We start from the raw sequence: 26170 nt of genomic DNA on the forward strand, positions 1-26170 counted from the left end.
GACAAAAGGTATGAACCAAACACCTTTGCTTTCTTAAACAGGCTCAAATAGAAGCTTTTACATTCAAAGTTCCCCAAAGGCTGACGTTTTGATATACTGTTTAGGAAAATTTTACTATTATTGGTCAAACATTTCACTTCACTGTTTTCACACTCAACTGTGTCTAATATATATACATATATATTATGTTCTATATTCTATGTGTATATTCTATTAAAGTTCACTAAATTAATATAGATGATTAATGCTTATGTACTGCTACTTTTTAATCAATGCATGAGTGAAACATTATTTGTCAAGGAGAATAGAGAGGTGTCCTTTATGGAGAAAATGAGAGGTAATGACTATTTCTTATTGAGCAATTTTTTAAAATAAAATTAAAAATAAATTAAAAAAAATTACAGAAGCAAATTTTTTTAAAGAAATACTAGGAATAGTGAATCACTTTAAGAGTTCAGCAAGTACTGTTCCAGATTCTTGATTCTGAAGGGATTAGCCAGCTCCTGACCATCAAGTGTAATATTAAAGTACAGAAAATCTTGTCTCTACAATTAGTTCGACACTCATTCTCTAAAGATCAGACTCAGCCTACTAAAAGCAGAATGCTGAACTGCACTGAAAAGGAGATATTGATCATGCTCACCTTCCTCTTTTTCAATGCTACCATCAAAGAAATAGATGTGCTGTGTAGTGACCTCCAGCCTGCCAGGTATCACATCAATTACTGTAATGAGTTCACAGTCTTCAGACAATATTAGCTTTTCTTTCTGACTTTCCTCGTCCTTGTCATCCCTGCAAAAATACCAGGAAGTATTACAGGGTTGTACAGAGTATACAGTTGTTTAGGTATTTGATAAGAGTACAGTTCAGAAAAGAAGCAAATTTGAATGGCATTAAAAGTACAACATAAATGATTAGATAAAGCTACTTTCATCAGCAGTCTTGGGTGTTTCAGACCAGACCACAAACATTTCATGGCATTGCTCTTCAGGCTTAATATTTCAGCCTCAGGTACAATGGACTTAAATGTCTTTGAAGTATGAAAATGTCAGGCTGCATTTCCCTTTTTAGTTGCTAGGTGCTTAAATTCTCTGGCCCAGAGCACAGCTGAGTTCTAGTTCATGTGTCTAAAGCTATTTCCCGAGTTATTTTGCTACAGTCTATAGCAAGCATTTTATAAACTTTAAAGTACAAGAAGATGCATCAGTATCACTGAAAGAGCCACATCTCTACTGGACTTCAACAGCACAGACACACAGAGATGCATGCACAACATCACATGTCCAGATACTAAAAAAAAAGTATTTGCTATCCTCCCTCAAGCCCCCCTTTCCTCCCTACTCCTTTTTTCTTACAGTTGCACAAGTGACATGAAGGAAGCACAGCAGGCCTTCTCCCTGGAGTGCTCAAATCCAAGGTACTCTCTAGCAGATTACTGCCAACCTAGCAAACTTTCACACTATGCAACTGATGATACAGTGAATGGCCACAGCAACTATGGACAAGAGTCAGTTCAAGTCTGGTCCATGTCCTTATAGGGCAGATTGCCTCTTGAGAATTACAGCCAATGTACACAGAAAAGCCTCAGCAATTGTGGAGCTTCAGCCTCAGACCAACCGTGAGCAGTAAATCACCGATGGATCCTCACAAACCTATGCTCTGCCTTCTTTTCCCTGAGGCTTTTCATGTCCCATTGTTGACAATGATAAATCCAACAGAAACTTTTCTGCTGATCAAAACTGCCCTGGATTGGATTGTTAAAGCCAGACAAAGAAAGAGGGAAGCTCTGTATACTAATCAATTCCCAAACTTCTTTCTTGATACTTATCCCTACCACAGAAACAAATTTCAACCATTCTATTCTGCTCTACTTACAAATTGGAACTGGCTGCTGTGTCTTCATCTGGTAGCTCAAGAACATCATCTTCCAAGTCACTCACTTTGACCTGCTTCACCACCTCCAGAAGCAGAGACTCACTAGAGGGCTGTGTCTGGTGCACACCTATCATAAATAGACATTACAGCTCAGAACATTTTTTGCTACAATACTTTTGGAAATTTAAACTACTAAGTGTGTCTTCTTCATGGTTGAATGTTGGTTTTAACCAAGTAAGAAGCAACTAGACTTCTTAAATATTTTTGGGGTTATGCAGAACACTAAAAATAGTCCTTGAATTACACTGAAATACATATTGACCTGTAACAGTAGAAAGGGAAGACAAACACCTAAGAAAAATTTAATATTAATTCCGATGGGGACATTTCCAAGAAAATATATTAGAATGTTCTTTCAGACACTGCTAAAGCATGCAGATTTAATGGAAACAACACTGCATTTATTTTTTGCTTGTACGGGCTTACAAGAGATGGGGTTTTTTTGTTTTGTTTGAGCCTTGATATCCAATGCACCCAACTTCAGAGTTACACCACTTTGGCATAATTCTGAAACAGCTTCATATCCACACATTTTAATCATAAACACTAAAAGGTTTTGAACAAATGCTGCCTGTTTACTCTGGTCTGATTGCTTCTTTTTCTTGAAAAAAATAATCTTATGCAAGAAAGCTTTGTGACTGCTTATTTTAAAACAAAGGAGTTATTTTCTTTTGTTATTGCATAATAAAAACATACTTCAACGAAAAAGGAGAAACTAATTCTAATCAGTAGGAACATGCTGTTTCAGGTCAAAACAGCACTATTATGTTATAGGTATTACTAAAGATGAAATATAGAAAAATCAAGACTTAAGTATCTAGCATAAACTTCTTGTTAAATATGAAGAGGAAAGTGTGTATCTTTCTTTGGTAAAGACAAAGGAAATAGCAAATACAACTTTACCTAAATTATCTCTCAGGTCACTAGCATCCTGATGAGAGTTGAAGTTATAATTCTGCACTAGTTTTAGTCTCATACGTGAAAAGTTTTCCACGTTTGAAAGTTTCCAGTGAATAGGACGCTGTTTCCTAGGAAAACAAGAATATTCATAAAAACAGTTTAAAGAAAGCAAAGACTTAAATGAATGAACTGATTACAAAAGAACATATTTAGAAGAATACTGGTCATCCACTTCAACACTGTAAAACATATAAAATTAAAATGCAGTTTATTGCTTTTATTTTGTATTGCAGCTCCAATCATCAATCTTTACTTTGCAAACGGCATTTATTTTCACAGATTCAACAAAGTTTGAAGAGGTGTTCAAGATCATCTAGTCCATATGTCACCACCATAATCACCCCTAAACTATATCCCCAAGTGCCTCATCCAGATGCCTCTGCAACACTTTCAGAGTGAAGTGTGACATTGGTGAGTCATCATGGTGACTTCACCACTTCCCTGGGCAAGGTCTAACCACTCTTTCAGTGAAAAATCTTTTTCTAATATCTAATCTGACCCTTTCCTGACACAACTTGCAGCCATTTTCTTTTGTCCTGACACTTGAGACACAGTAGAAGAGGCCGATCCACACCTCAACTACAACCTCCTTTCAGGGAGTTCTAGAGAGCACTGAGGTCCCCCCTGAGCCTCCTCTTCTCCAGGCTAAACACGCTCAGCTCACTCAGCTGCTCCTCATAAGACATGTTTTCTAGACCCTTCATCAACATCATTGCTTTTCTTTGGACCACATTGCAGCATCTCAATGTCCTTTTTGAAGTAACGGGCCCAGAACTGGACACAGCACTGAAGGTGTCACCTCACCAGTGCTGAGTACAGGGGGACAATCACTTCCCTAGTCCTGCTGGCCACTCTATTGCTGATACAGGCCAGGATGCCGCTGGCCTTGGCCACCTGGGCACACTGCTGGCTCATGTTCAGTCGACTGTCGACCAGCATCCCCAAGTCCCTTTTTGCTGAGCAGCTCTCAAGCCACTCTTGCCCCAGGCCTGTGGTGCTGCCTGGGGTTGTTGTGACCCAAGGGTAGGACCTGGCACCTGGCCTTGTTGAACCTCATGCAGTTGTCCTCAGCTCATTGATCCAGCCTACCCAGAGCTCTTCGCAGAGTCTTCCTGTCCTCCAGCAGATCAACATTCCCACTTAACTTGGTGTCATCTGCGACCTCACCGAGGGAGCAGTCAATCCCTTTGTCCAAATCATTGATAAAGATGTTAAACAGGACCAGCTCTGTTTAACAGTATTTTCTACTGAAATACACCAAATTGTTTACACTTCCAGCTAATGACAAAAAAACCCCAAAACATCTTTATCCAGAACTTGCCCAAAATCTAAGACATGCAAAATGTACTCTTAAAGTGAAATTACTTTCATGCATAAAAAACTCAAAAGTTTTCATTTGCCACTTGGCAAGAAAATCTAGTATCCAGGTAAGCAGCTCAGCATAACACTTCAGACTTTGCATTTTGATAATTAAATGCAGAAAACATTATAAAAGATCCATTCAGTATTCACTTCACATCTCAAGAGGGGTTATCACACTCAATTTGACCTGGCTCTAACTATGTGAAACAGTCATGTGAGTAAATTCCCTGTAAGCATCATATACAGTTTAAGAACTTCACTCTTACCTTTCAGACCAAGGACCACGTTCAGAGAACAAGTAAAGCTGGGCTGCTCTCCACTGCCTCAGAGTAGCTGTGTGGTGACTACTAAGTTGCTTTAGCATACTGTTGTACCGCAGATTTTCCTGTCGAGCCTTTCTGCTGAATGGTTCCACAAAGTGCTCCTGAAAGACCATTAAAAATAAATCTAGCACTGAAGTAACTCTGACCGTTGAAAACACAGGTTCGTGTCTTCGAAGAAATCTCATAAAATAAGAAGAAACAAAAAAAGTTTAGCAGTAAAAAATTCTAAAATTTTAAATTAATGCTTAGGAGAGAAATTTTGAAAAGCTTAGTACTAGAAGAAATAGTGCTAGACTTTGATTTAAAGATGTGAAGAAAGCATTATCAATGCTGAATCCATATGAAAGTAATTTTCATTGTCAGAAAAGTGGCCAGTACTGGAAATCCTACTATAATAGATAGGATTTTTCTTTAAATTCTAATATTCTAGGATGTGACTCACATTGTATTTTTCCTTTATCTAGTTGAATAAAACAGACTTATTACAAGCTTCTTTATTAAGAAAAAAAAAGGAAAACAAGAGAAATCTAACTTTACTATAATATTTCCTGTAATTACCAGTTAATTCTAATGCTGAAACTGAGTCTGGACCTTATATGAAAAGGTCAGATTAGAAGCAATTTTTCCACACATTAAATAGGAACTGTTCACTGTTTTAAATGTTATAATTGCATTGAAATAGGGCTAAGGGGGAAAAAAAAAAAAATCAAAAAACTGACAGCTCATAATGGAGAACAGGTTTTAGAAATTCAAAACACAAATCAAAGTAAAAGAAGATGTACCGTATAGCAGAGCATAATTCTAGGTTGCTGTACTATGAGAAAGGGCTACTGCACTGAAATAACCTTGCTTAACAGATAAGACTCTTAAATAGAGGGCAGAATTAAAAAGCATATCCTAGAAGTGTATATAGTCACACTTCCCACAAAATCTTAAAACAATTAACCTGTTCACAGTCACTTGAATTGGATCATCCTGGAATTCATTTTATCCATCTTTTAGAAGTCAACTCTTGAGACAGTTCTAACAGAACTAACTTCTCAGAGAACCTTGCACTCACTCAAAACCTTACCTGAAATTTAAGCTTACTTTCTCCTCTTTCCCGGTCTCGCTTGTGCATGTTCACCATAAATGCTTCATAACAAACTTTCCAATAAAGTGCCATCTGCTCATTATCATGTCTGAATGAGTTCTCTTCATACTGCTTCATATTTGGAATAATCTGGTTCCACCAAAGCAAAACAAAAAGCACACCACGATTTCTGAATTGGTTCCTCTGCTTTCGTGGCTAAAAAGAGGGGGAAAATGATAAAAAAAGAATCTACTACTTACATATTTGTCAATATAAACTTGCCACTCATCAGAGCTGCAGTATTCTTGAAAGTCCTCAAAGAAAGAAGGGCTGCCATTGGTAGGAGGCAATGAAGGGAGATGCAGGTTCATGAAAAGAAGTTCATAAATCTTGGATACCAATGTCCGAACAAGGGGAATCAAAAATGAGTAAGTTTCTGTCTTCTCTTCAATTGATCTACTCAAAATGCCTTCCAGCTTCCCTAAGAGGTAGCATGCTTCAGGCTGGCTCTCAATTACTTTAGTCTGCAGGAGGGTGTTTAGTTTGGCTGCTGCCATAGCACAGACCTACAAAAACAAACAGCCAAAAGTGAATGCAATCCTCAAAATAGCAATTTTCAATACCTATCTTTTTACTGCCACTACTGCCTACATAGTTCCAACTTCAAACAGCTTGCCCTCTACTTCTTTGTCATGCTTCAGAGGTGCACAATGACAGGACTGTAAACTTTCAAATGGTAAGAAACAGTAAAATATCTTCCCTATAGAAGGATAAAGGACTGCTGCCAATCTCCCCACTGGTATGAGCAGCTCTCCCCACAACAGTTACATCGAACATGCCCTTAAAACTCAGTACTACTTGCAGGAATTTGGAACAAACCTGTAAGTTATCTTGTGCAATGAATCCAAGGAGCAACTGGACTTGGACCTGTGAAAGCCTAATTGATTCTAGGCCAGCAGAGTACCAGACTGACAGGCTATCCATGAGAGTTACTAGTTCTTCCAAGAGCTATTGCAAAAACAGAAGATTTGTATAAAATTAAAATAAAATACATTGTAATAACATAAACAATAACTCCAGTTGGAGACACAGTAATTTCAAAGACCTGAAGAAAAGCCTGTGTTCCCACTTCTAACTTAACCAAACCCAGAACACTGCAGTTAAACCAGTAATTTCAAGAAATTGCTGACTACAAAATTCCATCTAGCTCAGTATCTTAACTCTAGTATCTCCCCTGAATAAAGCCCAAATCAGCATATAGTATGTATGCTTACTGTTTTTCCTATAATTTAATTCCAGTAAATGACATTTCCTTAGAAAAGTTATAGACTCCACTCTAGGAGGCACTCCTTTCTGTCAGAATTTGGACACCAGGAGTGATACAAACCTTGGGAAAGGAAGTTATTCACAAGACAAATGGCAGATTTTACTATCCAGGCATGTTTGCTTAAAACTAATGCACGCTGATACATTCTCTAATAAATTACTCAAATGTAAAATCATTCTGACTGAAAGCTATCCTGCTTAGGATATTAGGTGCTTTAAATTCTCTCCAGGGACAGTGGAAAATAATTTATGAAAGTACTGTAATTTTCAATTCAGAGTTGGCAAGAAGCACAACTGTCATTACTCCAAAGTTCAGATCTCATTTCTAATGAGGTTTCACAACAGAAGGCAAAGCTTTCACCAAGAAGAGACTTTTTTAAAATGAGCAATTTGAAGCTTTAAGATTAAGCTATGCATACTCATAAGCAGGCATTTTGGTGAACAGCTTAGGAATTACTGTGTTGATGACTAACATTATACCTTTTTTTTTCCACAAAAAAGTAGCATTAAAAAGCATTTTTGTGAGGATTTATCATGATATAATGACACTTTCCACATAGCACCTCTCCCCTTTTGCATAGAAAAATGGAAAAGCAATGACAACTCAGACTGGAGAGGAAGCAAGACCAGTGCCAGAAACTACATAAATGCTGAGACAAATTATGGGTGTTGAAACTTCAATATAGGTCAAACCCCAGAAGTGACATTTCTCAGCCTGTAGCTGAGAGCAGAGTTTTGGCTGGTCTTTTATTCAGGATACACGATGAGCATGGTGCAAAATGTGCTTAGGCTACAACTGATATTATTTCATTAGCTTCTACATTTTCCAAGTATTTCTCCAGTCTGTGAGACCTGAATTTTCAGTAAAGAGTACCACTTACAGGCCTATTTAATTTGAAAAGTTAAGCATATTCCCTGTGTTAAGTATGCACACTCTTACTCATTATGGGGTACTCTACTCCATTCCACGATAAATCTTTACTCTGTAATATCTATGATTTAAAAACATATGACTAGAAGGGATGACAGTATCCAAGCTGGTAACTTTTTCCTTGCTAGTTCAGCCTATATATGGTACACCCATTATTCAGTTACTGTACCTTTTCTGTCCATAAACTTGAATTAATTAGTCCTTCTGCCTGCAGGAAATCTTGTACAATTAGCAAGAGCTTCAAGGCATTTTCAGCATGTGTAGGGAGAGCTTTTGAATCTCTGTTATCAGTGACTGACCATTCTAACATCTTCTCCAGCAAGCTGCAAAGAAAACAAAATCCAAAAGTAAGTATTACATGTTCTAAGTGTAAGTGGCTTTTAAAAAATCCAATTAAGTATTTAATTGAATCTCTTAGTCTGCAGTGACATAACTGCCACCTTCTTGATAAGCCAATGAGGTAAAAGAGATTGAGAGGCTCATGAAAACAACGATACAGTTTTAAAACCTTATGGTCACACGACACTACTAAATAGGTAGTGGAATATACTTCTGACAGTATGTGAAGAGAGAGCAAAGAAAAGTACATCTTGTTAGGAAACACCCACCACTTCCCAGCTTCACTCATGTCCCTTTGTCTGTTTACCCTTAAAAGGGATGGACAGTTACACTCACCTGAGTTTTATTTCATCAGAAGGTCGCAGCAACTCATTAGACATCCCCAGTTTGGTCAGTGCAGAGAACACCTGTCCTCTCTCGATCCAAGCATCATCATCAGATTTTTCAACACCTTTCCACATTATACACAGTAAGATGTCTGTAAGTAACTGTATCAGTTCATTATCACTCCCCTACAAAAGAAGATAAATATTTAAAGCCCTTGTAGTGTAGAAAACCTTCAAAACGTTTCTTGCTTCTCACAGTCCCTGTGCTTGCACGTTTAAACATTTTTTAAAACTCTGTAGTCTGAAGTCTAATTGCTAAATTTGTGAAAACACAAATATAAAAGACTGTGGCTTGCTTGTATGTTGTAATACATACTGCCTTTAGCAACCCTTGATTTTTCCCCAGCAAGTCTGCCCCATGTCTCCTCTGGAAGATAAAGGATGTTTAAATATAAAAGGCAGGGAGGCAGTTTGCAGTTTTTTGTTTGTAGTTTCTTGTGTTTGGGGCAGAGGGTGTTGGTTTTATTTTTTGTTTAACATCAAGCTATCCCAACCAGGCAATCAAAAAAGACACATCACAAAAGGAAGTATCCCTACTCACTATAAAAGAGCCATATTGTTCACTTTTCTGTTGGAAGATGAGAGAGTCCAAAAAAAAAAAAAAAAGGATAATAATTATTCATTAGAGAGATTAAAAGAATAAAGAGAAATTGCCAACAGTTAGAGAAATTAGCCACATAGGGAGGAATTACTTACTCCTTGGTTTTCAAATAAAGAAAGATCAGCTGTGAAGCCCACATCATTCATAACACCCAACTCTTTGTCAGGTTGCCCAGAGAACGGTTTTGTGCTCTCTGTAGGTGATGGTGTGCTGGGCTGGCTATCTGTCATCTGGTTGCCAACATCAGCCAGTTCATAAGAGTCAACACTGGAAAGATCTAAACTCAAATGTGAAGGATTACTGTGCCACAATTCTTCTCGGTCCTCTGAACTAAAAGACATCTCTGCTGTGGATGCATCTTCCAGTGGCATAACAGAGAAATGAGCAGGGACATCCAGGGATTTGTTGTCTTCTAAACTCCACTGATCAAACAGACCATTAACAAAACTGCTGGCTTTTTCTCCCTCTGTCTTATAAGGCGGATGTTTCTGAAGCTCTTCAGCAGGAGGCTTTTTTTCCTCTTCCCTGAAGAAATCAGTCCTGTTCTCTTTAAAGCCAGTTCGGACCTCTGAGTTTTCTTTCTGGAATAGTCTAACCAAAGTGTCCTGCCAGCCCAGCTGCTGAGAAATCTGTTGTGCTGCATCCACTTGGGTGTGCAAAAGGTGCAAAATCTAAGGATACAAGATATCACATATCTACACATTAATTTTAGCTTGTAACTGCATTCATCTGGCTTTTCAATTATATATGTTAAAATCTTACAACTTTTTTTAAAACCTTGTAACAATTGGTTAATAATAATCAAAGAAGCCACAAAATAATTTTTTTCTCATTTTTTGGAAAAAAAAGAAAAAAATTCTCAGGAATAAGGGAGAAAAGAAGCTATCAAAGCATATTGCTAAGTCCTCATATTTGTCCTGCAACAATTCTTGCAAAAGGCAGTTATCACAATAAATAATCCTATTCAGCCACTAGTCTACAAAAAGATAAAACTCTGAAATAGTATATATGCTTGATTATTAAATAGACACAATTAAGAAAACCACAGTATTAATATCTTACTGATAGAATACATTATAGTTTCACTTTTTTCATTTTGCAAAACCTTAATAGACAATACAGTGCCTCACAGCTACATTCAATACTACTAATTCCAGTGATACAAGCCAGAGAGAGCTCAGTTTAGGAAAAAGTCACTGCTTCTTCTCCATCTCTCTTCCCTGCATCTACAACTACTTTTTTGATCCGTAGTATGCTCCATCAAAATAACATACTAAAAACATAAACAAAACTTTGATCATGGTGTTAAGCATCCTTTGAGAAAACTCAGTAATTCAAGGAGCCTACTACCTCAAACCTGTAGCAAATACAAGCTATTTGCAAATCATGATAGAGGCATCACTTTTTGTTTTGGTCTTTAAAAGGACTTGAATGTAAAAAATTCAACAGAAAGTGACAGATGGGCTTAGTTTTTAACATGAATCATCGCTAAAGAAAACAGTAGCAACAAATACCACCACTGTGTTTTAAAGAAATAATTTAGCTATCACACTGTGCAGTTTATGGGCTTAAAGGAAAATATTCCAGTTCTAAAGAAGACAACTGACCTTTCTACAAATAACCACTCTCACGTTTATATCTGATCTATGAGCCAGATGCACTACAGCTATAAGATCTTTATAATTCACAGTAGGATCTGTAGGAGAGAAAGAAAAAAATAACATAAGCAATATCACACAAGAGAATGTAACAGTTAAATATTAAAAACTGCCTTTCAAGTCATGTCTAGATCCATGGACAGTAAAAGGAACAAACTTCAAGAAAGCAAGAAAACATTAGCTGGGACTAACGGGAACTTTGAGTAGAACAGCTCTGGTTTTCCTGAACAAAAAACAGGTATGTTTGCCTCTAAGCAGCAAGAGCATACTGACGTTAGACATAACACTTGCCAATTACCTGCATAAAGAACTTGGTTAAGAAGGTTTTTAATAAGGGAAACAGGAACTGGTGATTCATTCAGAAGAAGCCCCAGTCCAGAGTATCCCACTTCTCTGAGTCTCATACGGTGCTTACTACGTTCATAAACTTTGGTACATTTCAGCATCTCTTCCACAATCTGCGAGAAAAAATAGACACAAATGCAAAATAAACACAAAGAAACATCCAGACCTCTTAAAGTTGTGTATGATACAATATGCTGGTCCACAGCTTTTAAAGTTTATTTTGTAGGCTAACTCAAACAACATGGACTCCTTCTTTTTTTTTAATAGATCTCAATACTTTACTTCCTTTGTGACAATACCATCTAGCTAACATAAGAGATAAGAAAAAAACTTAACTTGGATGATTAGTACCTTTTTAATTATATCCATTTCTGCAGTCAGACCATTGAAAAATACAAATTTATGTTCAATTGATTAATTTAAGAACGTATCATTCAATTGATTACCTTGAACACAAGCTCTCTAAGCCTGTCAGAGTATCTTTGATGCAATAACAGAGCATAAAGAATATCAGCATTCCCTGGTTCAAAAAGCAATAAAAAAAGCTGGTCTGGAGTTGGACTGGAATGAAGTAGGCTGAAGAGAACATCCAAAATTCCACAGAGCTACAAAATGAAGACAACTAAATTAATCCACAGTTCATTCAGACTTCATGCTCTGTCTTAGGAAAATTTTCTTGGCTTTTAAGTTTAACCTTTTGCTGGTTAATAAAATGGAAATTTTGTTGCTCAATATTAATGCATTTGTACAATTTTTAATACATTTTATCTTTATATAGTACACCTTATCAAACAGTAAGTAGAGCTATAAAGCAAGTTCAAGAGCTGTTGATGTCTACAAAATAGAAACTACATTACAACTGATCAGGTAAAGTTCAATTCATTTGGTTTTGTAAACTAGATAACTTTTCTAATGGCATATCCTACCTCAGCTATATCTCAACAGAACCATACGTCAATTAACACTTCGCTTGTGGTCTTTATCTTCTTTGTTCCCCATTTTTTTAAACACACAAGACAAGATTTCTAAATACCAAGAAGTAAAACCAAAACGTGTACAGTTTAAACTCTTAATTTATGCCATGTTGGATACCTGCTCCTCATCACTGGTGGCAGCTATGTATCCTACAATGCTCTGTATTTCTTCATGTGTTCCACCTTTGCTCAGGAAATATTTGATCAGTCCATACAGGGATGTCCGTATTGTTCTCAGGTCATCGGGAGCCAAATCACTGTCTTTACAACCACTCCTGTGCACCAACAGACCGGAAAGGCAATCTCAGGAAGTTCTTCATGACTCATTTATAGCAATTTTAATGAGCTAGTTTTGTAATTTTTCATCTACCCCGGCATCATGCACGAGTTTTCAAATTTTACTGAAGTCAAGCAACTGAATAAGCAGATCAGACTTAGCAAGCCCATAGAAGCCCTGAAATGTAGACTTGTACTGATTTGTACATAGGTCAGGATTCCAGGTTCCCCCCCTCTCGCCCTCTAAAGGAAAAAGCAGAGTCTCTAGCCAATCTTCCTCAAGGACATAACTATATTCATAAGCAGAAATATGTCATCAATACTGAAAGCTAAAATTTAAAATTCCTAAAGAAGTCCTACTTCAAATTCTACAAGTGTATAAAAGAACTTAAAATGAGAAACACCCTTCCAACAATCTACGAATTAATTTGCATTGTTGAAAACAAGTTCTACAGTTTTGTAATTTTAATGACTCTTACAAGCACTTTTAGTATCACTGACAAATTTTATATAATCTTAACACAAAAATTCAAGTCAAGGAAAAGTAGGAAGTCAAATGGGGAAAAAATAAAACTTTCAGTTTTATTTATTAATTCTTACTAGGATGATGGGGAAAAAATAACAGCCACATACAATAAATGAGGAGGAGTCAGAAGTAGTAAACCACATACCCATAATAAATCCTGAGTGTGTCTAGAAGAAACTGCACACCATACTTCTTTCTGAAGAGTCTTCTACTGTCTTTGATGATTGTAGAAAGATATTGTATATGTCCTACAATATAAAGTTTTCTTTTAGAACCTAAATAAAGATTTGTGTCAAGTGAAGAATACTGTGCCTTTGCACAGTTGCCCAAGTCCAAGAGCTCACCAATTCTGAAGGGGAAGTCACCACTGTTCCATATACTGAAGTCAAAAAGTAAGTGTTGATACATCTGTTGCAAAAGCTGCATGTTCTTTTCTACTGAGACTTGTTCTATCAACAACTGTACAGCCATCAGTACATTCACATCCATTAAGATGCTTGGCACCTTGCAAAATAACAACAGGTGTTAGCACTTAAAATATTGAATGTCCTAATAAGATTTTGTTTAAAAAAAATAAAGTTTATCTTCTACAGCAACATCTGCTTCCATTAAAACAATACAAGAAACAAAATTAGTCTGGTTTGAATAACCATAAAATGCAGTACCTATATCAAAAAAGCAGAAGATGCTAAAAAGACAAAACACTGGATTTCACTTTGCAGATCAAGACCAACTTCTCACACCTTTTTTGTTTCAGAAACACAAGAAAGAAGAGCATTTGCTAAGGGACCTCTGAAGACCTTCATATCCTGGCTATGTTTCAAAAGCAACCAGGACTTCATCCATGACATTCATTACTAAAGGATGTTTCAAGTTCTCACCTTCTGTAACAAGGCACCTAGGGTGGCAACTCCATGGGAGTGAATGAGATTTTCTTGATTAACATGATGTCTCTGAATAAAGTGTTTTATCGTCAAGATAAAAGTTGCAACTATGTTCTTCTCCAGACGTGCTTCTGCAAAACAGAACAATGGTAGCAGAAGTCTTATGGTTTATCATTGGATCACTGCATAAAAGTAGAGGGGAAACAGTAAAATCAAGTGTTTGTATTCCTCACTATTTCCTGAACTTCTCAACTCCTTTCATTCCATGCCTCTCCAGAACAAACTGATCCCAGTACTCATTTCAGCTGCTTCACCCATGGCTGCAGGTTACAAACTTCTTTGTTACAATCTTTTACACATGCTGAAGTTATTTTCCCTCTGTAGTTGCAAACTGACACTTTCTAGCCATGGTATGCAAAAAAATTAGAGAGAAAAAGATCTATTTTTTTTACTTCACCACATCATATTTGAAACAGCAACAACAACAAAAAAAAAGCTATTTTCCCTTGCAAGGTCTGATATCACCCTGGTTTCTGTTAAGGCCAAAGTTAAGTTTCAATATTAGCAAAGTTAAAAAAAATCTATTCTTAAGGCTTTCTTTCAATTTCTTTTAATTTTAATACTAAAATTGGACTGTGTCAAATGGAAGAGATAGGAGTCTGAACACTTTACTAAGAAAAAAAATTTGGCTAAAGGCTAAACAGTACTGTTCTGATGCTGCTGTGTGATCCAGCACTTAAGTTGTAGGAAAGCTTCTTCTATCGATATTAGTAGGTTTTACATCACACATAATTTCTCAAAATAATCAGAACAGAAATTAAAAAACTGCATACTTTTCATGACTTACTATTACATTGCTGTAAAAGAAAAAGAAGGCTATTAAATATAGCTATACTTGAAATATATTATATTATTTTTACATAGTGCTGAATTCCTGGTATTCAGTATCCATGTCAGATATCTAGGAACAGAAAGAGCCTTTTTAGCTTCATATAGATCTGGAAAATCCAGCACATAATAAACAGCCTTCTGTCATTCACAAAAAGACTTTTAAAATCAAGCTTAAAAATTATTTCAGTTCAACTGCACTTTCCTACCTGATGCCTTTGTGGATGAGAACACCACCCAGTCTCCTTCTACAGGAGTTACTAGTTCTGGAGGTAAAGTTTCCCCCTCAGATTTCTCAGGCATCTGTCCACCCAGAAAGCTGATCTGCTCCAGCAATGGAAACAGCACATTCATTCCACCAATACAGTTGATCATATCCTAAATCAAGAGAAAAGGGAGAAAACACATCACCATAAATGAAATCTCCTAAACTACGTAGCAAAAGTTTACTCCAAATACAGGAAACCTAACATAATCACAAATCAATCCGAATGTCTCACAGGTTAACAACAGAGTTGCCCAGGTTTTAGCCATCACAATTACATATGAGCCTTCCTGTCAGTTCTTGTTTTGAAAGTGTATTTTTACATTTCCTTCCTCCTCTCCCCATATAAACACGGGAAACTGAAGGATACAAATCTCAGAAAGAATCTTCTGCTAAATATATTTGAAAAACAGAAAAAATATATTTTCTGATTTCTAAGTTACTTGCAGTAAGCAGTAAGAAAAGCCTGTAAGATTATACACATCTGCTTTAATCATATTCCTGCAAGATTTCAACTTCAAGCAGTTAAAAAATAATAAAATTTAATTTTGTTTTTTTAAAATAACTTTACACATATGTCAATTCTAAGTCTCTCCTTAAAATTCAAGTCTCCTAAGACCCCTTTTTCCCCCTCCTCCTCACAAGCAGGGATGGCACAAGACTGTGCCTGGAGGTGTTTAAGCAAAGAGTGGACGTGGCACTTTGTGCCATGATCTAGTTGACGTGGTGGAGTTTGGTCATAGCTTGGAGTTGATCTCAGATGTTTTTTCCAACCTAATTGATTCTGTGATTCGAACAATGCTTCTTGTGGTAAGGTGTAACACATTCAAATCACAAGATTTCTAGAAGTGATTCACCACCACTTCAATTCAAAATGTAGGTCTCAGCAAGCTAGTCAGAGACGCCTACTCATTTAGTCCCAGCTTAGTCCAACGAAAACTACTGCAGAGTAAAATTTAACAGCCAAAAAAACCCCAACATCCTCTATGCCAGTTTAGAAACATGGGAGGGATATCACTCTCCCTTCCCAGTCAGAAATGTTGTAGACAAGTGGAAAAAATCACCCCTTTCCTCCGCATTGTTGTCTGCTTTTTCAGTTGTAACTCCACTCCATGTGTCTTTATTATGCCCTTTCTCCAGTCCATATTTATTAAGGTGAGGTTAAACAAATTGAAAAGTGAAATTAAGATGATGTTTTTAAATCTGCAAAATTTATCTCATGGATGAAGATTTCTGTGTTTGTTGTGCAAAACAAAAGGCACCACAGACCTGCGAATTTTGGAAAAAGAAATCAAAGTTGGAAAACAGAAATCTGCCTGAACCACAGGACAGCAGTAGCTGTAGCTCCTTCTAGGCTGTACCTATCTCCTCATGAGCTCCTGTAGTTTTTCCTCTCTAGTCCACCTCAAGATGGTGCAAAACCCCATCATGTTTGATAATGAATGATTCCGCTAAGACTTGTTCTCACAATATGCTTTTCCATAAAGCTAGAGATATAAACACTTCTCATCCCTCCTTTCTCCCACTACTGGGTAAAGAGGACAAATTGCAGTATTTGCAAACTACTCATATCATAGCAAAATTAACTACCAAGTGTCTGAATTTTCTTAACATTAGTGTCCATAAGTGATTGTGGAGACATGCACTGTGCATACGCATAGGGTTGTTCTAAGAATATTTCCTTATTACTTAGTTTTCTAGTACAATTGATTGTTCAATGTCAAAAAAAACCAGCTCATATTTATTTGTTTGTAAATTATTCCTCAAGAGAAAAAAATGTAGTATTCTACTGACAAGTCACAAGTGTTAACTTAACCCTACTAATCTTAATCTCATTCAGAGTTTAAGATTACAAGAAAAAATCACAAAATTCCCTAGAGATGACAAAATGCTTTCAGTACACTACATGCATTGAACATGATTATGAAGACTACTCAGCTATCACAAAACATCTTCATACACTGTGACAGTAAAAACAGTGGCCCTTGTAAGTCCTCAATAAATGCAATGTAAATGCAATACTACTCCAGCTACAGCATTATCTCATTAATTCTCATTATAAAAACATGCTGTATCTGCTAAATATAATTTGCATTATGCTAATAATTTCCAGCATTCCAAAAATTAGGTGAATGCACACAACCACTGGCTTGTTTACATCAGGTTCTGCTTCTTCAGAATGCATTTACCTTGATGTCCCAGTTCACTACTTTGTTTCCAGTTAGTCTTCCATGTAAAAGGTTTGCAGACAGATCAAGACAAATTGGGCTTCTGCAGGCCTGTTAAACAAACAAAGCAGCTAGGTATCTTTTAGGAAACAAGTTACAGATCCTTGAACACATGACATTTCAGAGTGATGGTTAATGTGTTTCAGGAAGTTAGTGCCAATGTGTTGATATTAAAGTATTTAAACAATGCGAAATCCTTAGAACATCATATATGTCATCTGAGACTTGACATTCAATGCTGTACAAAATAATTCTGTCCTTTAGCCAAACATGGACAAAACCTACTATGTCTGCAGAAGATTACAGTTTAAGAAAGCTCTCACAGCTCCTTATCTTGCCATAATAACCACAGTGTAAAGAGGACACACTCATCTGTTCTATGAAACAGCAATAGCAAAACAAAGACCATCTAGAACATATTCCAGAAGTCATCCACACTGTGAAATCAAAGAGAAGTTATGTACTGTTTCATACCTTTGGTGTATAATGAAGCAGCACCTTACTGGGGAGATCTGCTACTTCAGCCTCTTGAGACTTCCATGGAGTTAAACAGTTTGGACCTATAACAAATTATATATACACAATTATATATTTATAAAACATATATTCAAGAGTCCACTGGATATTAATGTTGCTCTTTACAAATTTTATACTGCTACAATTTGTTGCAACAACAAATAGGACAGTCTGAACCATATCTATTTGAGACATGCTTTGAAGGAGTCTCTATGACTTAAATAATTTATTTCATAGGGTCTGCTTAAAAACAATTACATTCTTCATGAAAAGCTAAACTACACAACGAAAAACAGGGGGGTTTATACATTCAAACAGCTCTAATGTTTATTTTTACAATTACCTATCTCATATTTGTCACTAATCTCTGTCATCAAGCCCAGATGCCCAAAAATGAGTAACCCTCAAGATCGTTTTGTTTATCAATACAAAATATTTCCTTGATACGATACAAATGTTTTAATGCTAATCTCTAACAACCTCAAGTCATTATGGAACTTAATACCTTAACACTTTGAACTGTATGACATAACTTTCAGTGTATTTTTTTTTTAAATGACCACTTAATAATTAATTCTTATGGAAAAATCCTCAAGCATAGATCATTTAAAGTGGCCTAACATAGCAAGTGCAATACTTTAAAGGAGCCTCAACTGTAAATTTACATGTAGGCAAACAGCAGCAAAAATTAAGAACTTACAAGTGAAAATACTACCTAACATTCTGATTTTGGCAGGTCTGTACATATGATAAATAGATGAGCTTATGTAAATATAACATTTTTAAATCAAGCTTCATACAATACTTATCATTAAATTTTAAGTTTATTTTTTAAAGGTTTCTGGACTGTAAATTCTTCGTTATGTGTCTGTATAGAGCAAAGCTCAATGGGGTCTTGTTCATAACTCATTCCTTTTATTCCACTAAGCCACTACAATCACCACTTACCTGCTAAATATAATGCTTTCACCTGAGAAGGTTGCAGTGCTTCATGAAAGATGATAACAGATCCAAGTTGGCCCTCCAAAGATGTTGGACACCCCCATTCACTGTCCTGAGTCCCTGCTGAGATCATCTTGGTGATGAGCTCTGGTTTCCCAAGCACCCCACCCCAACTCCCTGTAGAGAGAATGCCCCCAAGTGATGTCCGATGGGGCATAACTGGGGAGGAAAAAGGCGGATCTGGGATCTGAGATGGAGGAGGAGTTGTTGTTCTTTGACCAGCTGAACCAATGCAGCAAGAAGTAAAAGACTGGAGAGTCATACATGGAAGAAAGAAAATGAAACACATACTGTAAATCTACACTCTAAATCTGAAGACTATATCTAGCAATACTGAACTAAATAAATTAAACCAAGAGCAACAAGTTCTGGCAAGCCCCGAAAAACGTTAGGGAAAAAAAAAAGAAAAAGAGCATCCACTTTTCACAACAGCAGAGAATGCCCTTTCTCCAAGTAAGAGTAATTTGATTACTCCAACTGTTGTGTGACCTCTGGCAGGAGCACAGACAGGAAGGACAGTGCTCCAGATATCCTCATAAATACTCCTTTTCTGGATTATATTCCAAAATACTAGCCCAGTGTATCTGTTACTGTACATTTCTCCTATTAGTCATTCCACTAAAATAGATGCTCTCATGGTAAGCTTAATTACCTCACTTTTAGTTACCTTGATGTTTACATCACTTATTCTACAGGTAGGCCAAAATCCAGTTTTATCTTCCAAGGAAAACTACATTTACTCTCATTTTTAAGTTTTATACTGATTTTACTATGACGGCATCCAATTTAACTGTTTGCTCAATATACCTAACAAATATCAAATTAGAACTTACAAAAGAGGGAAGAATGTTCAGTGCTGTAGCCCAGTTTAAAATAAATTTGTTCCACAAAAAGAATGAACAATGCTTACAAAGGAAACCAAACATGACATACACTCATTCTGAGGGTTAGTGTATTTTTTGGCTAAATTTGTGCACATTCAAAATAGTTGGATTAACTGCACATAAACTGCTTATCCAGTTAGCAAAGCAGGTATAAGACTAGTATATAGTTAAGGAAACATTAAAAAATGCAATTAAAAAAAGTTACCACTGAAAACAACAGGGAATATTCCTTATTGAGTGCTGTTACATCAATCCTACTGGCAGAGCTCTGATGTTTTATAACTTAACCATAATGTCAATATGCTCAGGCAATTATTTTGAGGAAAACCTCACAATTTAATCGAGGTCATCTAGTGAGGTTTTTTGGTTTGTTTTTAAACTGAGATGACTAAACAAGCGTTACTTACATTAGTTACACTCCAAAACAATAGTTTGGACAGTGTCCAAAGTTGAACAGAAGCTTATTAGCAATAGGCTAAGCTATTAAACTCTTACACAATTTCCAAATTAAAAATGGCACCTATATTTTCATTAATCTGTGAGAGCTCATCCCAACAGGGGTATGACTCAGAAGGGAACTTACTTCATTCATAGCAGGGAATCGAAGTGGGGCAGAGACCTTCTGCTGTCCATTGACGTAGATATACACAAGGCTCTGACCAAAGGGCCTCTTTCCAGGCACATGAACAATAGTTATGTTGTGCTGGTTAAGCAATATAAAATAATTAAGTCATTATTAAAAACAGTGAAATGACTATATGGAACTATTTAACTTGATCTCTACTAGGCTGGGGAGGAAACCACTTAATAAAATAAATCCAAAGCATGAACTAGAAGATAAGACCACCTATTGGCTCCTTCCATTTAAAAGTAGCAAACATGTTTACATGTAAGGGAAGAGTGAGTTTTTTGAAGGGAAAGAGATACAGCTCTTCCATAATAATGTACATCAGACTTTAAGTATGGGAATAGAAAAGGGTAAGGGAGAAACACAGCAGGACAGTTTATATATTCACATAGCACCACAGTCACCTATGCTTGTTATAATTTAATATAAAAAAACCTCTAATGCTGTAACCAGCTTAATAATAAAAAATGCCTAGTAACACAAGCATAAGTTAGCTCCATCAACGACTCATCTACATGAAAATTACTTTCATTATCTGAAATTAAATCTGTTCTTATGCAATGAATTATTGAGATATATATTTGTAAAATAACCAAAAAATAGAACTTGGACTTCCAAGCTATCCTAAACACAGTGTTTGTCAGTATCAAATCTTACCCAGAGAGAGTCAAAAAAACAATGGTCAGGCAGCATCACTGTTGCATATTCCCTCTTTGTGCAAACTGCAACCACCAATACCCCAGAGCACGTAATAAAGGCTTCAAACCCCATACCACTTCCTGTAAAAAAGCTATAGAAAGAGAACAAAACAGACAATAGAACTTGCTTCATCAAAACTACCACCTAACAGTACTTTCATTAAGGAGAGAATCAACTTAAGTCATTTGTTGTTGGTCCAATATTTACTATGTGACTAGCTGTTACTCTTGTTATGAAAAAAAAAAACCAAACAGAAGACATGCTGTTTACTGCTGAATGTTAGTAGCCAGAAAGTTAAATTATATCAAGAACCATTCGTGTCAACAGCCACTATTTAAGCACTATGAAGTTGTCCTTTTCATTGTGCTCTTATACAAAAAATAGAGTGGGGTTTTCAGGGGGTTGGTTTTTGTTTTTTAATGTTGTTTTGTTTAAGCAGTGAACCTTAACACAATTTGGAGTTATGGATATTGAACTGTAGACAATAAACATTATAACAGAGAAACTACACGTTTATTTCTTTAACATAACCTGGCTCTGGTGACAGATGAAACTGCTCCCTTTCACAGACTAAGCATTATGTATTGCACTCTATGAAGATAAGCAGAAGCACCACATGTCACAGGGCACCATATGCCATGGGGAACAGATGACCTAGATTAGTGCTGCTGAAGTAATTATAGTAACTATACCTATAGAGCTGCTTCCTCTTGCCACTTTTGCTGGTCGTGCTGGGGTCCACCCGGTCCTGGTCAAGGCAGAGCCACGCGTTGAAAGAAAAGGCAGAGCCCGGCCACCTATGGATTGCTGGCACAGCGATCCCGGCCATGCTGTGGTGCAAGTTGAAGTACTGCAAGGCACTGGCCATGCCCTGCTTCCGGGCCATCGCCAGGATGGCTCGCATCACTGGAACCACGTAAGGGTGAGCTCCTCTGGGCTCCTCAGTCCTCAGGAGCCGTATCAGTTGAAGCAGTTCTTCTGAGCCCATTGACTGGCTCCCCAAAGAGCCCAGAAGGGCAATCAGGTTCTCTGCACAAGTACAATGGAGGGCAGAGTGGGAGCTGAGTGTCTCAATGATCCGGATGACCATGTTTGCATTGACACATGTGGCACGACTCTGTCTGTTAATACAGCAGATTCGCCTCAACCAATTTGAGATGAAAATCTGCAGCTCATGTGATTCGAGTTCTGGAAGCCACTGGATGAGCAGCAATAAGGGCTGAACGTTACTAATGCCTAGTATCCCAACAGCCATGTGGTCACCTTCAACAGCCTGAGAAACAGCAGAGAATTCAGATGTGAAATAACAATAAAATAGGGCTAGAAGTAATTTTGAAGGACGTAAACGTTTTTGCTTTCAAAGCAAGGACATCTCACCATATTCATGAGTTCTTCCAGCAATTCCCGTGAGGGTTGACCCAGTGATTTTAGTACCTCATATATGTGTGCATAGCCAATCCTCTCCTTGAAGACTTCCTGAGGATAAAAATCCCAGTCTCACTAACAAATAAAATGGACAAAAATTGCTCGCCTACTGCAGCAGGTTCTAATTTAACAAAATATTAGACACATAATAACTAGAATGCTATAAAAATGTTGTACAGGTTAGAAATCTCTTTTTGATAACATATCCATTGTACTGTCTCTAGAATGCTACAGATGAGAAGGATCTCACTGCAGCACACAGATAAACAAATAAAAGTTCAAAGTAATATTTTAGTAATTACCTATACAAAAATATAATTGCTTCGGTATAATCCAAATGTTAAAACTATCACAAAGAACTAATAGCTTTGTTTTTTAGTGCAAACTATAGCATGAAATGTTTACATTAAGAATTAGAAGTATTCAAATATTAATCTTTCAGTCAAAGATTCTCCTAGATCAGTTGATTAAAAACCACCCATCCTAAACACTTTAAAAAATTAGAAAAGTGTTCCAAGGAAGTTCTTCTGAAAACTAATTGATTTTTACATCAAGAGAAAAATATTAAATCAGCCAGTGAAGTTAAAGATGTAGCATCCATTTATATTTATAGTTTAATTAATAAACAGTCAACACATCATATGGAATGGATACTCTTCTCCTGGCTGTATTCTGCACTGAAATTAATTTTATTTTTTTAAAAATAATAAATCTGTCATCAGAAGTGAGGTGGTTGCTTAGGTAAAATGTATGTTGCAGCAGAAGTACAACTGAAAACTCTGTTGACCCTCTGTGAATCCCAGCAGTTCTCATCTCCAACATATAACTCTTTTCAGGCTTTCCAGAGTCAGTGGAGAAATAAGCACCCTGAATAAGGCTCTGGAGGAGCATAACTGACCCTGCTGTTTTTCCCTCAGGGTGTACTGCAACTAGCAATAAAATCAGATGACTCCCACTCTTCCTTTAGACCATACTGTGCAGCCACATCTCTTTCCCTGTGCCAAGGCCAGGGAATCATTTAACCAAGGCTAGAATCTAATGAACTCAGCAATCCAGGAATAAATACACTACTTTTCCATGGGCTTAGCTTCCAGTCAGAATCACAAACTAACCACAACCTATCCATTTATCAAACCACAAGAGTAACTACCAAGGAAGGGCAGGGGAATGGCAAGACCACCATTTGGACAGCAGTACTGTCCTAGGTTAGTTTAAAACCATGATAAAACTACAACACAAACTCCTGCCTGAAAATTCCTGCAAATACCCACTAAGTCTACCCCACGTAGTCATGGGACAAGTAACAATGTACTTTCCTTTACAAAGTTCCAACTGCTACTATACTCTGATCTTCCAGTTTTGATAGAAAGATGACTCAGCGTTCAGCCACTAGACACATATAAAGGGATAAGGAATTCTAATCAGCTATCTGTCATGAATGTGTGACCACAATCTGCTCATCTTCATTAGGAAGATCCATCAAGATACTGTGATAAAAACACTAAGTGGAAAAAAGATCAAGAGGCCTACTGCAAATAGACCTCTGCATATATACTGTTACCTTTGCAGCTGGAGACTTGTGCATTACTGCTGTGAGGGCTTGAATGGTTGATACTGCCAATGAGTCCAGGTGTCCCTGAAACACCTGAAAGTAGCAGGTACAGAAGTCATAAACAAATGTCCAAAGACGGTTGAGGTCCAAAATGTGTACTGTGCCCTCCTGCCAGGAGGGAAACCAAGAGTTTGGCAACATGCTTCAAAAATCATCTCCCCACCAGTCAAGATTTCATAACCCCACAGCCTACAAGGAATTACACCACGGTAGACAACTATCCACATACTTCAAGAGGAGAGAAGCATTCACAACACACGCTGCACTTCAAATATTCTAAAGGACAAACAAGTTTTCCTCATGCGCCTAATGGACAACCTCAAGAGGGAGGGAGGAAAACAATCAGGAAATCTCTTGCAGTATGTGTGTGTGTGCTGCTGGACAATCAGGCACCTGCAGTTCATATAAAGTGTCTTCTTTTCCATCCAAGGCCCTACACACCAATGCAGCACACAAACACACAAATTATAAGAGGTAAGTCACATAGTCAGAGTTAGGTGGTTACCTCACCCATAGTCTCATTGCACTGATCAACACCTCTCTCTCCAATTTAAGCAATCCTTTGAGGGTTTTTTCTGTAATTCTTGTCTATATTGATATTTCTATGGTGGTTTTAAGAACAAAAATGTTGGAGCACTATTTTGCATCCATCTGTAAGCCTAATTAGCAACACTGTACAAACAAATGTACTGTTTTCATCATCTCTGGAATATTATATGCATCTCAGACATATTTTGAAAATCAAATGTCAAGGATTAGAAGACCACGTTAGATGTGAAGAAACATTTAGATGCGGTTAGAGCGTTGTGCTGTGTCCAAAAAAGCCAAAGCTATTAGTTAAAAATCACAATTTGTAGATTACCATCCCCTGTATTTAGCATTTCTTTACAGTTTTAATCAGAACAAATAATTCTACTATAAAATTAATACAACAATTTGCATTTGAAACTTTCCATAATATTTGGAAAAAGTAAAACAACAGGCTATTCCTACCTCCCTGATTCAGCCTGTCCATTGTTTTGTGAACATCTGTTCTTGATGACAAGCAAAGAATCAGGACACCAAACAACCATTGAGATTCACAAACAAGGCCCCAGAATCCAAAACACCACAGTGCTGAGACAAAGAAGCAAAAAAGAAGAAAACGAGGGGAAAAAAAATCACCACCAGGTTGAGAGAATTGATTTGGATTCCATTCATGTACTTCACCTTTTCCTTAAAAGAAGCATAACTGAGGCCCAGTCTATTGCAAATATCTGCAGTTTGAAGTAGATGAATAAAACATAGATTGAATTCAATCTGTTATTCAGAAAAATCATTTTCTGAGAGACAGGAAATACTGATGTGTGCAGCAACACAAGTTCAGCTTGCTGCAGAAGGCTTAAGTAGGATGGTTAAGGTGAAGCACAGGAATCAATTTTCCTGTGATTGTGGCTTGACTTTGATTGAAGCAAAATACAGTTTAGGTAGGTACCTGGTCCTCATTCATTTCTGTCAGTAATTTGTTGGTAAGGTCTTTCTCACTCTTGTCTGCGACTTTATTGTTAGCATTTAAAAACAGCTGTTAGAAACAGAGACAAGAATAATGGAAATAATTGCACATTAAACAGTTACCTGCAGCCAAACCTCTGGAGGCTGCCTTGGGTTTGTATTTCACATCCCAAAAAAAAAAGAAAAAAGGAAAAAAAAAAAGAAAGTGTTCTCACACTGGTGAGATGCAATCCTCCATTATTATTAGTCTTCTGTTAATTCTTAATACTGAAGATTACACTGTATTTTTTTCTAAAGAGTAATTACTTTTTTAGCTCAAAAAAAAAAAAAAAGAAAATATATAATTGCTGAGACAAGGAAAGAGATCTATCTGGAATTTTTATTGGTCTCCAGCTTAGCATCTCTAATTTCATTTACAACATGCAAGATGACAGGAGGTTCTCAAAAATTTGCTTGTGAGAAATAAAGACAACAGTGAGGCATTAGCAAAGAAATGGATACAGATGTTTCACCACCTTCTACTTATGTTTCATCCTAGGTGAAGGCTGAAGATACCTAGACAGAATAATTTAATCTTCCAACAGCACAGTAGCAGAATTTCTGGGGTACACAGTCTTTAGATCAGGAAGAAAGG

The 26170-nt window shown here is 36.9% G+C and overlaps 1 protein-coding gene across 6 annotated transcripts in view; it reads right to left on the reverse strand.

The window, feature by feature from the left end:
• NBEAL1 (neurobeachin like 1) overlaps positions 1-26170 on the reverse strand; it is an 85166-nt gene that overhangs the window by 23802 nt on the left and 35194 nt on the right. For 2 of the 6 annotated variants that reach the window (XM_064660662.1, XM_064660664.1), the window contains 28 exons: positions 25520-25606; positions 23995-24078; positions 22386-22484; positions 21701-22281; positions 20967-21099; positions 20265-20384; positions 18744-19047; positions 17754-17839; positions 17241-17330; positions 14996-15164; positions 13896-14029; positions 13359-13518; positions 13160-13262; positions 12331-12487; positions 11685-11843; positions 11192-11351; positions 10843-10931; positions 9331-9906; positions 9176-9202; positions 8585-8760; positions 8079-8232; positions 6532-6660; positions 5913-6218; positions 5653-5802; positions 4524-4681; positions 2839-2963; positions 1876-2002; positions 644-792 (listed from right to left, as the gene is read on the reverse strand). In XM_064660662.1, coding sequence (XP_064516732.1) covers positions 644-792; positions 1876-2002; positions 2839-2963; positions 4524-4681; positions 5653-5802; positions 5913-6218; positions 6532-6660; positions 8079-8232; positions 8585-8760; positions 9176-9202; positions 9331-9906; positions 10843-10931; positions 11192-11351; positions 11685-11843; positions 12331-12487; positions 13160-13262; positions 13359-13518; positions 13896-14029; positions 14996-15164; positions 17241-17330; positions 17754-17839; positions 18744-19047; positions 20265-20384; positions 20967-21099; positions 21701-22281; positions 22386-22484; positions 23995-24078; positions 25520-25606 — 4792 coding nt within the window. Of the gene's footprint in view, positions 1-643; positions 793-1875; positions 2003-2838; positions 2964-4523; positions 4682-5652; positions 5803-5912; positions 6219-6531; positions 6661-8078; positions 8233-8584; positions 8761-9175; positions 9203-9330; positions 9907-10842; positions 10932-11191; positions 11352-11684; positions 11844-12330; positions 12488-13159; positions 13263-13358; positions 13519-13895; positions 14030-14995; positions 15165-17240; positions 17331-17753; positions 17840-18743; positions 19048-20264; positions 20385-20966; positions 21100-21700; positions 22282-22385; positions 22485-23994; positions 24079-25038; positions 25136-25519; positions 25607-26170 lie in introns of those variants that run through there. The other 4 variants (XM_064660663.1, XM_064660665.1, XM_064660667.1 and 1 more) reach the window with 3 other exon arrangements.

Source organism: Pseudopipra pipra, chromosome 7 (assembly GCF_036250125.1).
Source record: "Pseudopipra pipra isolate bDixPip1 chromosome 7, bDixPip1.hap1, whole genome shotgun sequence".
NCBI classification, from domain to species: domain Eukaryota; kingdom Metazoa; phylum Chordata; class Aves; order Passeriformes; family Pipridae; genus Pseudopipra; species Pseudopipra pipra.